The 12,832-nt window shown below is 41.8% G+C and overlaps 1 protein-coding gene across 1 annotated transcript in view; it reads right to left on the minus strand.

The window, feature by feature from the left end:
* Positions 1-494: 494 nt before the first annotated feature.
* The window catches only part of esama (endothelial cell adhesion molecule a), a 66,241-nt gene continuing 53,903 nt past the window's right edge, over positions 495-12,832 (minus strand). Inside the window, exons 4-7 of the mRNA XM_031826772.1 lie at positions 10,126-10,281; positions 4,775-4,897; positions 3,905-4,034; positions 495-3,779 (exon numbers count right to left, since the gene is read on the minus strand). Of these exons, the coding sequence (XP_031682632.1) occupies positions 3,254-3,779; positions 3,905-4,034; positions 4,775-4,897; positions 10,126-10,281 (935 nt within the window). The 3' untranslated portion in view covers positions 495-3,253. The remainder of the gene's footprint in view (positions 3,780-3,904; positions 4,035-4,774; positions 4,898-10,125; positions 10,282-12,832) is intronic.

A 12,832-nucleotide genomic window follows, 5' to 3' on the forward strand; every position in this document is an offset into this window, starting at 1 on the left:
TAATGTTATTGATAAATGTCTCAACCAAATATGACCTAAATATCCACATTGAAATGACTTGGTGTGCCCAGTGAGAAGGATCAGTCTCCAAGACAGATTAGTTCTGGACTAGAAAACTCTTTCAGCTGAGAAAACTGGTCCTGAGTGTTATATTTGGATCCATTTCAGTACGTTTTCATATCTTGTAATTCCGCACTTAATCTTGGAATCCATATACTGCATGTCTTTCCCCCATTTTTGTATGCAATAATCTTCACAACCCATAGACGGCAGGAACTGCAATGTTATATTTAGGCCACAGGGTGGGGACATATCTAAACAATCTTTTTCTTTTCTCTCTTTTTCCATGAACAAAATCATGCACAGATGACAAGTTAATGCCCATAATGTTGCAGGCCTTCACACCTTCATTGTTACTCATCTGGTCTGAGATATTGGTTATTGGATCATACAGGTGTAATGCTTTCTCCAGGTGGTAAAATAAATCATACGCCTTTATAACCATTCATCGTTTTATTAAAAATATTGATAGAGTATTTTCAATATACATACAAGTTGAAGAAACTTAAACACTCGACATAGTGGTCTATGTTTGAACATAAATACATACATTAGCACAGCAGCCATCAGTGTGTCTTCTTACATTATCAGTTAGAACTAATCGATTACTAGTATTTATTAATGTTCCGTGATATTCAATGTTATCATTTTGTGTTCCTGTTTTGTAATTCTATCCCTGTTACATAATGCATATACATTACAGTATCACAAAAGGCCAGTCTTGAATATTGTTTCATATTTTTCCATCTTTAAAACAGCAAAAGCATTTGCCATTGAATACCACTACACATACAAGCATGTCACAAACTATGTTATTTAGAGTCTGAGCTAGTCTCCCACACAGCAAAAATGGTCTGTGCGCATATTTTATTTTATTTTTTCTGTGCACATACATTTCTTTCATCAAATCAAATAACATTTTATTGGTCGCATACACATGTTTATCAGATGTTATTGCAGGTGTAGAGAAATGCTTGTGTTCCTAGCTCCAACAGTGTCTCTCTGCTCCAGTGTACTGGCAATAGCTATTCTCCAGTGATATAGAAGTTGAGGATAGGCTTAGAAGGAAAACCATATGCTTCATTTAAGCTGTTCTATTCAACTCCAGCCATTAATATGAACCAGTCCTCAGTTTTAAAAGGGACACAAACCATTAATATGAACCAGTCCTCAGATTTAAAGGGACACAAACCATTAATATGAACCAGTCCTCAGATTTAAAGGGACACAAACCATTAATATGAACCAGTCCTCAGATTTAAAGGGACACAAACCATTAATATGAACCAGTCCTCAGATTTAAAGGGACACAAACCATTAATATGAACCAGTCCTCAGATTTAAAGGGACACAAACCATTAATATGAACCAGTCCTCAGATTTAAAGGGACACAAACCATTAATATGAACCAGTCCTCAGATTTAAAGGGACACAAACCATTAATATGAACCAGTCCTCAGATTTAAAGGGACACAAACCATTAATATGAACCAGTCCTCAGATTTAAAGGGACACAAACCATTAATATGAACCAGTCCTCAGATTTAAAGGGACACAAACCTCCACTTCATATATAATGGGTAGTCTTGTGTGCCACACTTTGTTTCTTGGGTGTGCTACAAGTATCTTGTTCATAACCTAGCAGAACACCATTACCTTGCTACACACAGACATGTCTGAATAGAGCAATCAAGACTAAGGGTAAAAATTGGACAGAGTTTTGCCAAAGTAAATGCTTTCAAAGAAGTCCAGATTGACTCAAGGGTAGTTTGATCAGTGACATAGCCAAAATCACTTTGTAATTTTTTATGTCTCGTATGAAACACAAGTGCCTCATCTTAGACTCATTATGTGACACCTTTTGGGCCTATATCCATTAATATATTGGTCATCAGTTTGGGATGTTGACAAGTTGAAACATCTTTGGTTTTGTATCCAGTCCGTCACATACGATTCAACGAATAGCCTCAAGTACAATCGAAATAAAAATAGTAAATATCTTATTTACAATTTCCTTGTGGAGAGCAACCAAAAATCATTACAACTCAATGGTGGAACCATAGTGGTTATATATCTTAGTCGATAAATTCAAATGTAATTGACAAAAGGTGTCAAATTGTATTTTATACTATAAGCTATTCCTATGCGGTAAAATAGTCATGTTTTAAGCGCTGTGTCTAAAGAGCGTCGGCATGAAGTTTTATACAAGGTACATGAAAAGGTAACGGTTACCTAGGATTTAGAAAATGTTGCAGAAAATGTCATTCTAGTATGCCCAGTCTTTTCTTCTTTCTTAATTGCATGTGGCTAGACAGGTATTCAGCAGTAGTCCACCATATTTGAGAATATAAATAATAATATATGCAAATTTGGTTTGAAGCACAGGGCGGCAGGTAACCTAGCGCTTAGAGCGTTCGAATACCCCAGCCAACAAGGTGAACATCTGTCAATGTGCCCTTGAGCAAGGCACATTACCCTAATTTGCTCCAGGGGTGCCGTACTACTATTGCTGACCCTGTAAAACACATTTCACTGCACCTATCCGTTTATGTGACAATTAAACATATATGTATTTTATTTGGTCCTAATCTACAGTTGTCATATCGATAAAATCTACACGAAATGCATAAAGTAAAACATCAGTGGGATCCACACATTGACTGTTCTTGCTGTAATACACAGGCAAGACACACGCATTGACCAGTGGGTATCATGACATCTTGTCCCCATTTTTAAAGTGATGTCATAGAATGGCCTTCATAGGACGTGGTAGATCGAGTAAATACAATCTCGAAAAAAGTTGCATTGGAAAACTTTGTAAAAAATACATTGATTGATAGTACAACAATAATTTAAAAAAAGATACTGCACAAATGTATGAAATCCAGATCTATGCATCCTTCGCATACAAACTGAGTATAAAAAGTGTAAAAAAAAATAAAAGTACTTCCATATACTTAATTAAATAAAACTGCCTTATGTAGCAACACAGTCCATCTCTTTTAAGGTCTTACTAATGATCTCACTGCATTTTGACCGGGTCAAATGCCCCAGCTTCTCGAAGGCCAATTCAAGCTTTAATGCTCGAGTTAGACATATCTTAGTGGCAGTTGAATATTTTCCTTTTGAAAATCTATGTGAGTAAGTACAGCGTTGAAGGGTAAAGGTACAATGCACCATAGCAGACTGGTGTTACACCAGCGAACCAGCCTGGTTCTGAGCTGGCACCATGATGGGCACACCTCCCATGCGGGAGATGTTGGACGCAGTCACAATGGTGGGCAGAGGTGGTGGGCGTGGGGAAGCAGGTGCTGCCTGGGGCTGGATATAGGACTGTGGGTGCTTGGTTCTTGGCATGGGGCTACCGTTGGCACTGGATGCTGCAGAATTAGCCGGTTGACCTCGGGGCAGGGGTGTAGCCACGTTGTAGCCGTAATCCGGCACGGCGTGGCCTTTGATGGAGGATCCATGGCGTGGTCCAGCGCAGTAGCCAGAGACGCTGCCTGTGGCTGTGATGATGGAGGCTGTGTCAGAGGGAGGGCGTTGGGGATAATGCTGGAGGTGGTGGTTGTGCTGGTGGTGGGACGAGGGCTCCCTCTGGTGGGGCCTGTTGGCAGTGGTGGTGATGGAGGAGAGTGTGCCATTCTTGGAGACCACGTCCGATCCTGAGCCGGCGCTCTTGGCCCACGAGATGCGCTTGGGCGCCTGAGCGTCCTCCCTGGGGATGAAGAGGGGAAAAAGAGAGGAGGGAAAGAGAGAGGGAGAAGGGGTGAGAGACTGGCTGACATGCATTTGGGCACATGAACGCATGCAACACAGCAATATTGTGAAAGGGAGTCTAACTTGATGTCGTTGGCCCGGTCCTCTTCATAGTCTCTCTTTCGCCTCAGAAGGTAGATGAGGAAGAGGATGATGAATATGAAGACCAACACAGAGCCCACCGTGGCTCCAGCAATCATCCCTGCGTTAGTTGCTGGTGATACACACACACACACACATTTGCACTACAGATCTGTAGAATAGTACCTTCACTCTCCAGGGTAAATAACAAGAGCCTTTGTGGTTGAAACAATAATTAAAAACTAAGGTAGCATCATGTTTTTGTACATTAGTTCTGTTTTTACATGAACTCCACTCAGCTTTCTTCCCCCAACAGTGCAAGAACAGCAGCCTGTGACTGTTCAGTGTTTTTAAAGGACTAGGCAGAGAGTTGACTTCTTTGTGGAAGCATAAAGACACAAAGAACGTACATACAAAAAAAGTATATTAAACCTCATTAAATTTCAATGAATTTATTTAACAGAACAGCATCCCTGCATGATGGCCTTTTCCACCAAATTGATGTTTCCTTTAAAAAAAAGCTTTATTGCATCTAATTTAGAGTCAAATCAGACCACTTTTTTAAGAAATAAACTTTAGTGGGTCCTAGATGAGAGAGAGAGATGAGTGCAGGAATTTCAACAACAAAACTTATATATATATATTTTTTAAATACACGTGAAACATGCATTACACCCTTTTTAGAGGAATGCACATTTAAGTGAAGGGCAGTGCATCAGTCCCGATTAAAATTCATTCTTAATGACTTGCTCTGGATATCTACATGCTCAGGTTTTCTAAGCCATTTCACATAACAGGAGTCAACAATATTAGGAAGCACATTTCTCTACATTCTGATCATATAGTGTGTCATGTGGGTACTTCAGTACGTACAGGTAATGACCTCCAGGTTGATGTAGCAGCTGTCATTGCCAGCTGTGTTGCTGGCTGTACAAACGTACTTCCCCGACATGCTGCTGCTCAAGTTGCTCAGCTTCAGCGTGCCCGTTTTTTCATCTGTAACGTACACACACACAAAAATATAAACTTATACGGTGTCCATATTAGGACAGCATTGTCAGTCCTGCTGAGACTGTGGCTGTCCTTATATGGACACTGTGCATTGGTCATATGAAATTCCTCATCATTAAATCACTACTAACCAGAAAATAAAAATGGACCAAACAATGTGGGATACCTATGTAATTATTGCATACCATAAAGGAGAGGAAATAATTTATCTAACAATGGGAACACTGACTATGAGTTTGGAATAGAGGTTCAAACGAGTGCATTTGAGCAGAGTCAAATGAGGATTCAACCTCATCTGTGCTTTAATCTAGTTCCAAACAGATTAGCCGCTAAATCTCCAAGTCAAAACCAAAACAGAACAGAACAATGACACAGGCATACCAAAATAAACTCAGATGTTTATTCACCATCCTTTTGATTGCCTGTGCCATTTTACATTAAGTGTCCTTAAATCCACATAGATAAATGGTAGCCACATGCGCATGTAGTGTATTACTAAGTACAGATTGAAATAACTCAATTGTTATAACTGGATGTGGTTACATTGTCATTACCTAGCACCTGTAAATTTGTGACACATCATGTAAAGTGAGACCTGATTGTCTCAATTCACATTTCACTTTCCAAAACCCTTTGCCACTGGCAAAGTTAAACCCTCTGCTTTGGCATTAAATCAAAGTTTATTTGTCACGTGCGCCGAATACAACAGGTGTATACCTTACAGTGAAATGCTTACTTACAGGTTCTAACCAATAGTACAAAAAAGGTGTTAGGTGAACAATATGTAAGTAAAGAAATAAAACAGTAAAAAGGCAGGCTATATACAGTAGTGAGGCTACATACAGACACCGGTTAGTCAGGCTGATTGAGGTAGTATATATATGTAGATATGGTTAAAGTGACTATGCATATATGATGCACAGAGAGTAGCTGTATATTAAAAACAAATTTAAAAAAAAAGAAGGGTTGGTGGGTGGGACAACGCAGATCGCCCGGTTAGCCAATGTGTGGGAGCACTGGTTGGTCGGCCCAATTGAGGTAGTATGTACATTAATGTATGTGACTATGCATATATGATAAACAGAGAGTAGCAGCAGCGTAAAAAGAGGGTTGGGGGGGGCACACAATGCAAATAGTCTGGGTAGCCACCTGTTCAGGAGTCTTTTGGCTTGGGGGTAAAAACTGTTGAGAAGCATTTTTGTCCTAGACTTGGCACTACGGTACAGCTTGCCATGCGGTAGTAGAGAGAACAGTCTGTGACTGGGGTCTTTGACAATTTTTAGGGCCTTCCTCTGACACCGCCTGGTGTAGAAGTCCTGGATGGCAGGCAGGTTAACCCCAGTGATTTACTGGGCTGTACGCACTACCCTCTGTAGTACCTTGCCGTCAGAGGCCGAGCAATTGCCGTACAAGGCTAGTGCTGCAACCAGCTCTCAATGTTGCAGCTGTAGAACCTTTTGAGGATCTCAGGACCCATGCCAAATCTTTTTAGTTTCCTGAGGGGGAATAGGATTTGTCGTGCCCTCTTCACGACTGTCTTGGTGTGTTTGAACCATTCTAGTTTGTTGTTGGTGTGGACACCAATGAACTTGAAGCTCTCAACCTGCTCCACTACAGCCCCGTCGATGAGAATGTGGGCGTGAGGGATATGTGGTTATTTTGGCACCTGGCCAGGTTGACCTTCTCCCTACAGGCTGTCTCGTTGTTGTCGGTGATCAGGCCTACCACTGTTGTGTCATCTGAAAAAAACTTGGTGTTGGAGTCGTGCCTGGCCATGCAGTCGTGGGTGAACAGGGAGTACAGGAGGGGACTGAGCATGCACCCCTGTGGAGCTCCAGTGTTGAGGATCAGCGTGGCAGATGTGTTACTACCTACCCTCAACACCTGTGGGCGTCCCGTCAGGAAGTCCAGGATCCAGTTGCAGAGGGAGGTATTTAGTCCCAGGATCCTTAGCTTAGTGATGAGCTGAGGGTACTATGGGTGTTGAACGCTGAGCTGTAGTCAATGAACATCATTATCACATAAGTGTTCCTTTTGTCTGGGTGGGAAAGGGCAGTGTGGAGTGCAATAGAGATTGCATCATCTGTGGATCTGTTTGGGTGGTATGCAAATTAGGGTGGGTCTAGGGTTTCTGGGATAATGGTGTTGATGTGAGCCATTACCAACCTTTCAAAGCACTTCATTGCTATGGACGTGAGTGCTACGGTCTGTAGTCATTTAGGCATGTTGCCTTTGTGTTCTTGGTCACAGGGACTATGGTGGTCTGCTTGAAACATGTTGGTATTACAGACTCAATTACGGACATGTTGAAAATGTCAGTGGAGAAACCTGCCAGTTGGTCAGCACATGCCCGGAGCACATGTCCTGGTAATCGGTCTGGCCCCGCATCCTTGTGTATGTTGGTCTGTTTAAAGGTCTTACTCGTGTCGGCTACGGAGAACGTGATCACAGTTGATCACAGTTGAACAGCCGATACTCTCATGCATGCCTCAGTGTTACTTGCCTCGTAACGAGCATAAAAGTGATTTAGCTTGTCTGGTATGCTCGTGTCACTAGGCAGCTCACGGCTGTGCTTCCCTTTGTTATCTGTTATAGTTTGCAAGCCCTGCCACATAAGACAAGCGTTGGAGCCGGTGTAGTATGATTCAATCTTAGCCCTGTATTGACGCTTTGCCTGTTTGATGGTTTGTCGCAGGGCATAGCAGGATTTCTTGTAATCTTCCGGGTTAGAGTATTGCACCTTGAAAGCGGCAGCTCTACCCTTTAGCTCAGTGCAAATGTTGCCTGTAATCCATGGCTTCTGGTTGGGGTATGTACGTACAGTCACTGTGGGGACGACGTCCTCGATGCACTTATTGATAAAGCCAGTGACTGATGTGGTGTACTCCTCAATGCCATCGGAAGTATCCCGGAACATGTTCCAGTCTGTGATAACAAAATATTCCTGTAGTTTAGCATCGGCTTCATCTGACTACTTTTTTGTAGACCGAGTCACTGGTGCTTCCTGCTTTAATTTGAGCTTCTAAGCAGGAATCAGGAGGATAGAGTTGTGGTCGGATGAACCAAATGGAGGATGAGGGAGAGCTTTGTACGTGTTTTTGTGTGTGGAGTACAGGTGATCTAGAATTTATTTCACTCTGGTTGCACATTTAACATGTTGATAGAAATTTGGTAGAACTGATTTAAGTTTCCCTGCATTAAAGTCTCCGGCCACTAGGAGCGCCGCCCCTGGGTGAGTGGTTTCCCGTTAGCTTATTTCCTTATACAGTCGTGGCCAAAAGTTGATGAAATCACAAATATTAATTTCCAGAAAGTTTGCTGCTTCAGTGTCTTTAGATATTTTTGTCAGATGTTGCTATGAAATACTGAAGTATAATTACAAGTGTCAAAGGGTTTTATTGACAATTACATGAAGTTGATGCAAAGAGTCAATATTTGCAGTGTTAACCCTTCTTTTTCAAGACCTCTGCAATCCGCCCTGGCATGCTGTCAATTAACTTCTGGGCCACATCCTGACTGACAGCAGCCCATTCTTGCATAATCAATGCTCGGAGTTTGTCAGAATTTGTGGGTTTTTGTTTGTCCACCCGCCTCTTGAGGATTGACCACAAGTTTTCAATGGAATTAAAGTCGGGGGAGTTTCCTGTCCATGCTCTCGGAGGATGTGTTGGAACCATTATTTATGACTGTGTTCTTAGGAAAAATTGTGAGTGAGCCCAATCCCTTGGCTGAGAAGCAACCACACACATGAATGGTCTCAGGATGCTTTACTGTTGGCATGATACAGGACTGATGATAGCGCTCACCTTGTCTTTTCCTGACAAGCTTTTTTCCAGATGCCCCAAACAATTGGAAAGGGGATTCATCAGAGAAAATGACTTTACCCAAGTCCTCAGCAGTCCAATCCCTGTACCTTTTGCAGAATATCAGTCTGTCCCTGATGTTTTATCAGTCTGTCCCTGGAGAGAAGTGGCTTCTTGGCTGCTCTTCTTGACACCAGGCCAACCTCCAAAAGTCTTCGCCTCATCATGTCAGTGATTCTCTCGTTAACACAGGTGTTAGCTGGTCCTTTTGTGGCAGGGCTGAAATGCAGTGGAAATGTTTTTTGGGGGGATTCAGTTAATTTGCATGGCAAAGAGTGACTTTGCAATTAATTGCAATTCATCTGATCAGTCTTCATAACTTTCTGGAGTATATGCAAATTGCCATCATACAAACTGAGGCAGCAGACTGTGAAAATTAATATTTGTGTCATTCTCAAAACTTTTGGCCACGACTGGACAGCTGACTGAGTGTGGTCTTAGTGCCAGCATCCGTCTGTGGTGGTAAATCAACAGCCACAAAAAGTACGGCTGAAAATGCTCTAGGCAAGTAGTGTGGCCTGCAATTTATCACGATATTCTCTACTTCAGGTGAGCAAAATCTAGAGAGTTCCTTAGATTTTATGCACCAGCTGTTGTTTAGAAATATGCACAGACCGCCCCCTATCGTCTTACCAGAGTGTGCTGTTCTATCTAGCCGGTGCAGTGTATATCCCACTAGCTGAATATCCATGTCGTCATTCAGCCACGATTCCGTGAAACATAGGATATTACAGTTTTTGTTGTCCCGTTGGTAGGATATTCGTGATCGTACCTCGTCTAATTTATTGTCCAATGATTGCACGTTTGCGAGTAGTATTGATAGTAATGGCGGCTTTCCAAGTCGCCTTCTCAGAGTCCTGACCAGGCATCCGGCTCTTTGTCCTCGTCCTTGTAGAAAAAAATCTTAGTCTAATCCGAGGTGAGTAATCACTGTCCTGATATCCAGAAGCCCTTTTTTTGCCATAAGATACGGTTGCAGAAACATTATGTACAAAATAAGTTGCGAAAACCCCACATAATAGCACAATCGGTTGGGCGCCCGTAAAACTGCTGCCATTTCATCCAGCACCATTTTGTTTTTACATTTGCTTATTGTATATACAGTACTTTTCTAATCCAGAGCAACTCACATTAGGTGCTTACAATAACTTGGCTGAACTACATACTATTACAGTACTCTCAAAGTTCTAAATCTCATCAAATTGTAGAAATAGAGCACGTTCTAGTTGAAATATAGGACAACTACAATAAATACACTATTTTATAGTAACCCCCCAAATATTCTTAGGATGTTGGTTAATAAAGCTAGACCACCACGTTCCAGATGTCAGGCAGCAGGTAGTTACTTACTGAGCATGGGCGAGAAGAAGACCTCGGACGGGGGGCTGGTCTTCTTCCACTTATACATTGGGATGGGCTTTCCTGACTTGGACTTGCAGCTCAGTGTGACGTTGCCCTTCAGAACTGGCTTCCCTGACAGAGAGCACTCTGGGACAGCAGGAGGGACTGAGACATAGGAGAGAGGTTAAATAGATAGATAGTTGACCATTTGTGATGAGATGCTGAGTTACAGTATTTGAATAATATATAAAATAATGTTTAGGATTTAGGGTAGTGGCAAACTGACAAAGTTTTGTATTAAGATACATGCAGGAACATGTGTGTGCGCATGTACTATATGTAGGTATAACTGCAAGTATAGCACATCTGGAAGTGTGCGTGCACCTCTTCCACATTCGTTACAGCCTTATTCTAAAATTGATTTTTTTAAAGTTTTTAATTTCCTCACTAATCTACACACACACACAGAATCGCAAAGCAAAGCCACCCAGAAATGTATATACCGGTAAATTTACATACCGGTCAAAATTTGGACACACCTACTCATTCCAACTACTAATTTTCTTTATGCTTTACTATTGTCTACATTGTAGAATAATAGTGAAGACATCAAAACTATGAAATAACACATATGGAATCATGTAGTAACCAATCATGTTGGTAATATATTTTATATTTGAGATACTTAAGTAGCCACCCATCTTTGCACACTCTTGGCATTCTCTCAACCAGCTTCATTAGGTAGTCATCTGGAATGCATTTCAATTAGCAGGTGTGCCTTGAGTTGATTTGCGGAATTGCTTTCCTTCTTAATGCGTTTGAGCCAATCAGTTGTGTTGTGACAAGGAAGGGTGTATACAGAAGATAGACCTATTTGGTAAAAGACCAAGTCCATATTATGGCAAGAACAGCTCAAATAAGCAAAGAGAAATGACAGTCCATCATTACTTTAAGACATGAAGGTCAGTCGATCAGGAAAATGTCAAGAATTTTGAAAGTTTCTTCAAGTGCAGATGCAAAAAAACATCAAGTGCTATGATGAAACTGTCTCTCATGAGGACCGCCACAGGAAAGGAAGACCCAGAGTTAACTCTGCTGCAGAGGATAAGTTCATTAGAGTTAACAGCCTCAGAAATTGCAGCCCAAATAAATGCTTACCAGTGTACAAGTAACAGACACATCTCAACATCAACTGTTCAGAGGAGACCATGTGAATCAGGCCTACATGGTTGTTGCAAAGAAACCACTACTAAAAGGACACCAATAATAAGAAGAGACTTGCTTGGGCCAAGAAACATGAGCAATGGACATTAGACCGGTGGAAATCTCTCCTTCGGTCTGATGAGTCTAAATTTGAGATTTTTGTTTCCAACCGCCGTTTCTTTGTGAGACGCTAAGTATATTAACAGATATTCTCCTCATGTGTGGTTTCCACCGTGAAACATGGGAAAGGAGGTGTAATTGTGCTTTGCTGGTGACACTGATTTATTTAGAATTCAAGGCCCACTTGGCTACCATAGCATTCTGCAGCAACACGCCATCCCATCTGGTTTGCGGTTAGTGGGACTATCATTTGTTTATCAACAGGACAATGACCCAAAACACACCCCCAGGCTGAGTAAGGGCTATTTGACCAAGGAGGAGAGTTATGGAGTGCTGCATCACATGTCCTGGCCTCCACAATCACCCAACCTCAAACCAATTGAGATGGTTTGGGATAAGATGGACCGCAGAGTGAAGGAAAAGCAGCCAACAAGTGCTTAACATTTGTGAGAACTCTGTGACTGTTGGAAAAGCATAAGCTGGTTGAGAGAATGCAAAGTGTCTGCAAATTTATTTTGGTTACTACATGATTCCAAATGTGTTATTTCATAGTTTTGATGTCTTCACTATTATTCTACAATCTACAATTAGTCAAAATAAAGAAAAACCGTTGAATGAGTAGGTGTGTCCAAACTATTGACTGGTACTGTAATTATTCAGACACTGCTATGAAACTCAAAATCGAGCTCAGGTGCATCCTGTTTCCATTGATCATTCTTGAGATGTTTCTAAAACTTGGAGTCCACCTTTGGTAAATTCAATTGATTGGACATGATTTGGAAAGGCACACACCTGTCTATATAAAGGTCCCACAGTTGACAGTGCATGTCAAAGTAAAAACCACACCATGAGGTCTAAAGAATTGTCTGTAGAGCTCCGAGACAGGATTGTGTAGAGGCAACGATTTGGGGAAGGGTACCAATAAAATGTCTGCAGCATTGAATGTCCAAGAACAAAGTGCCCTCCATCATTCTTAAATGGAAGAAGCTTGTAACCACCAAGACTCCTACAGCTGGCTGCCTGGCCAAACTGAGCAATTGGGGGAGAAGGACCTTGGTCAGGGAGGTGACCAAGAACCCGGTGGTGACTGACAGAGCTCCAGAGTTTCTCTGTGGAGATGGGAGAACTTTCCAGAAGGACAACCATCTCTGCAGCACTCCACCAAATCAGGTCATAATGGTATAGTGGCCAGGCGGGAACACACTCTTCAGTAAAAGGTACGACAGCCTGGTTCGAGTTTGACAAAATACACTTAAAATACTCTGACCATGAGAAACAAGATTCTCTGGTCTGATGAAACCAAAATTGAAATCTTTGGCCTGAATTCCAAGCGTCACATCTGGAGGAAACCTGGCACCATCCCTACGGTGAAGCATGGTGGTGGATGCATCAT

This window comes from Oncorhynchus kisutch, linkage group LG6, assembly GCF_002021735.2.
Source record: "Oncorhynchus kisutch isolate 150728-3 linkage group LG6, Okis_V2, whole genome shotgun sequence".
Lineage (NCBI taxonomy): Eukaryota > Metazoa > Chordata > Actinopteri > Salmoniformes > Salmonidae > Oncorhynchus > Oncorhynchus kisutch.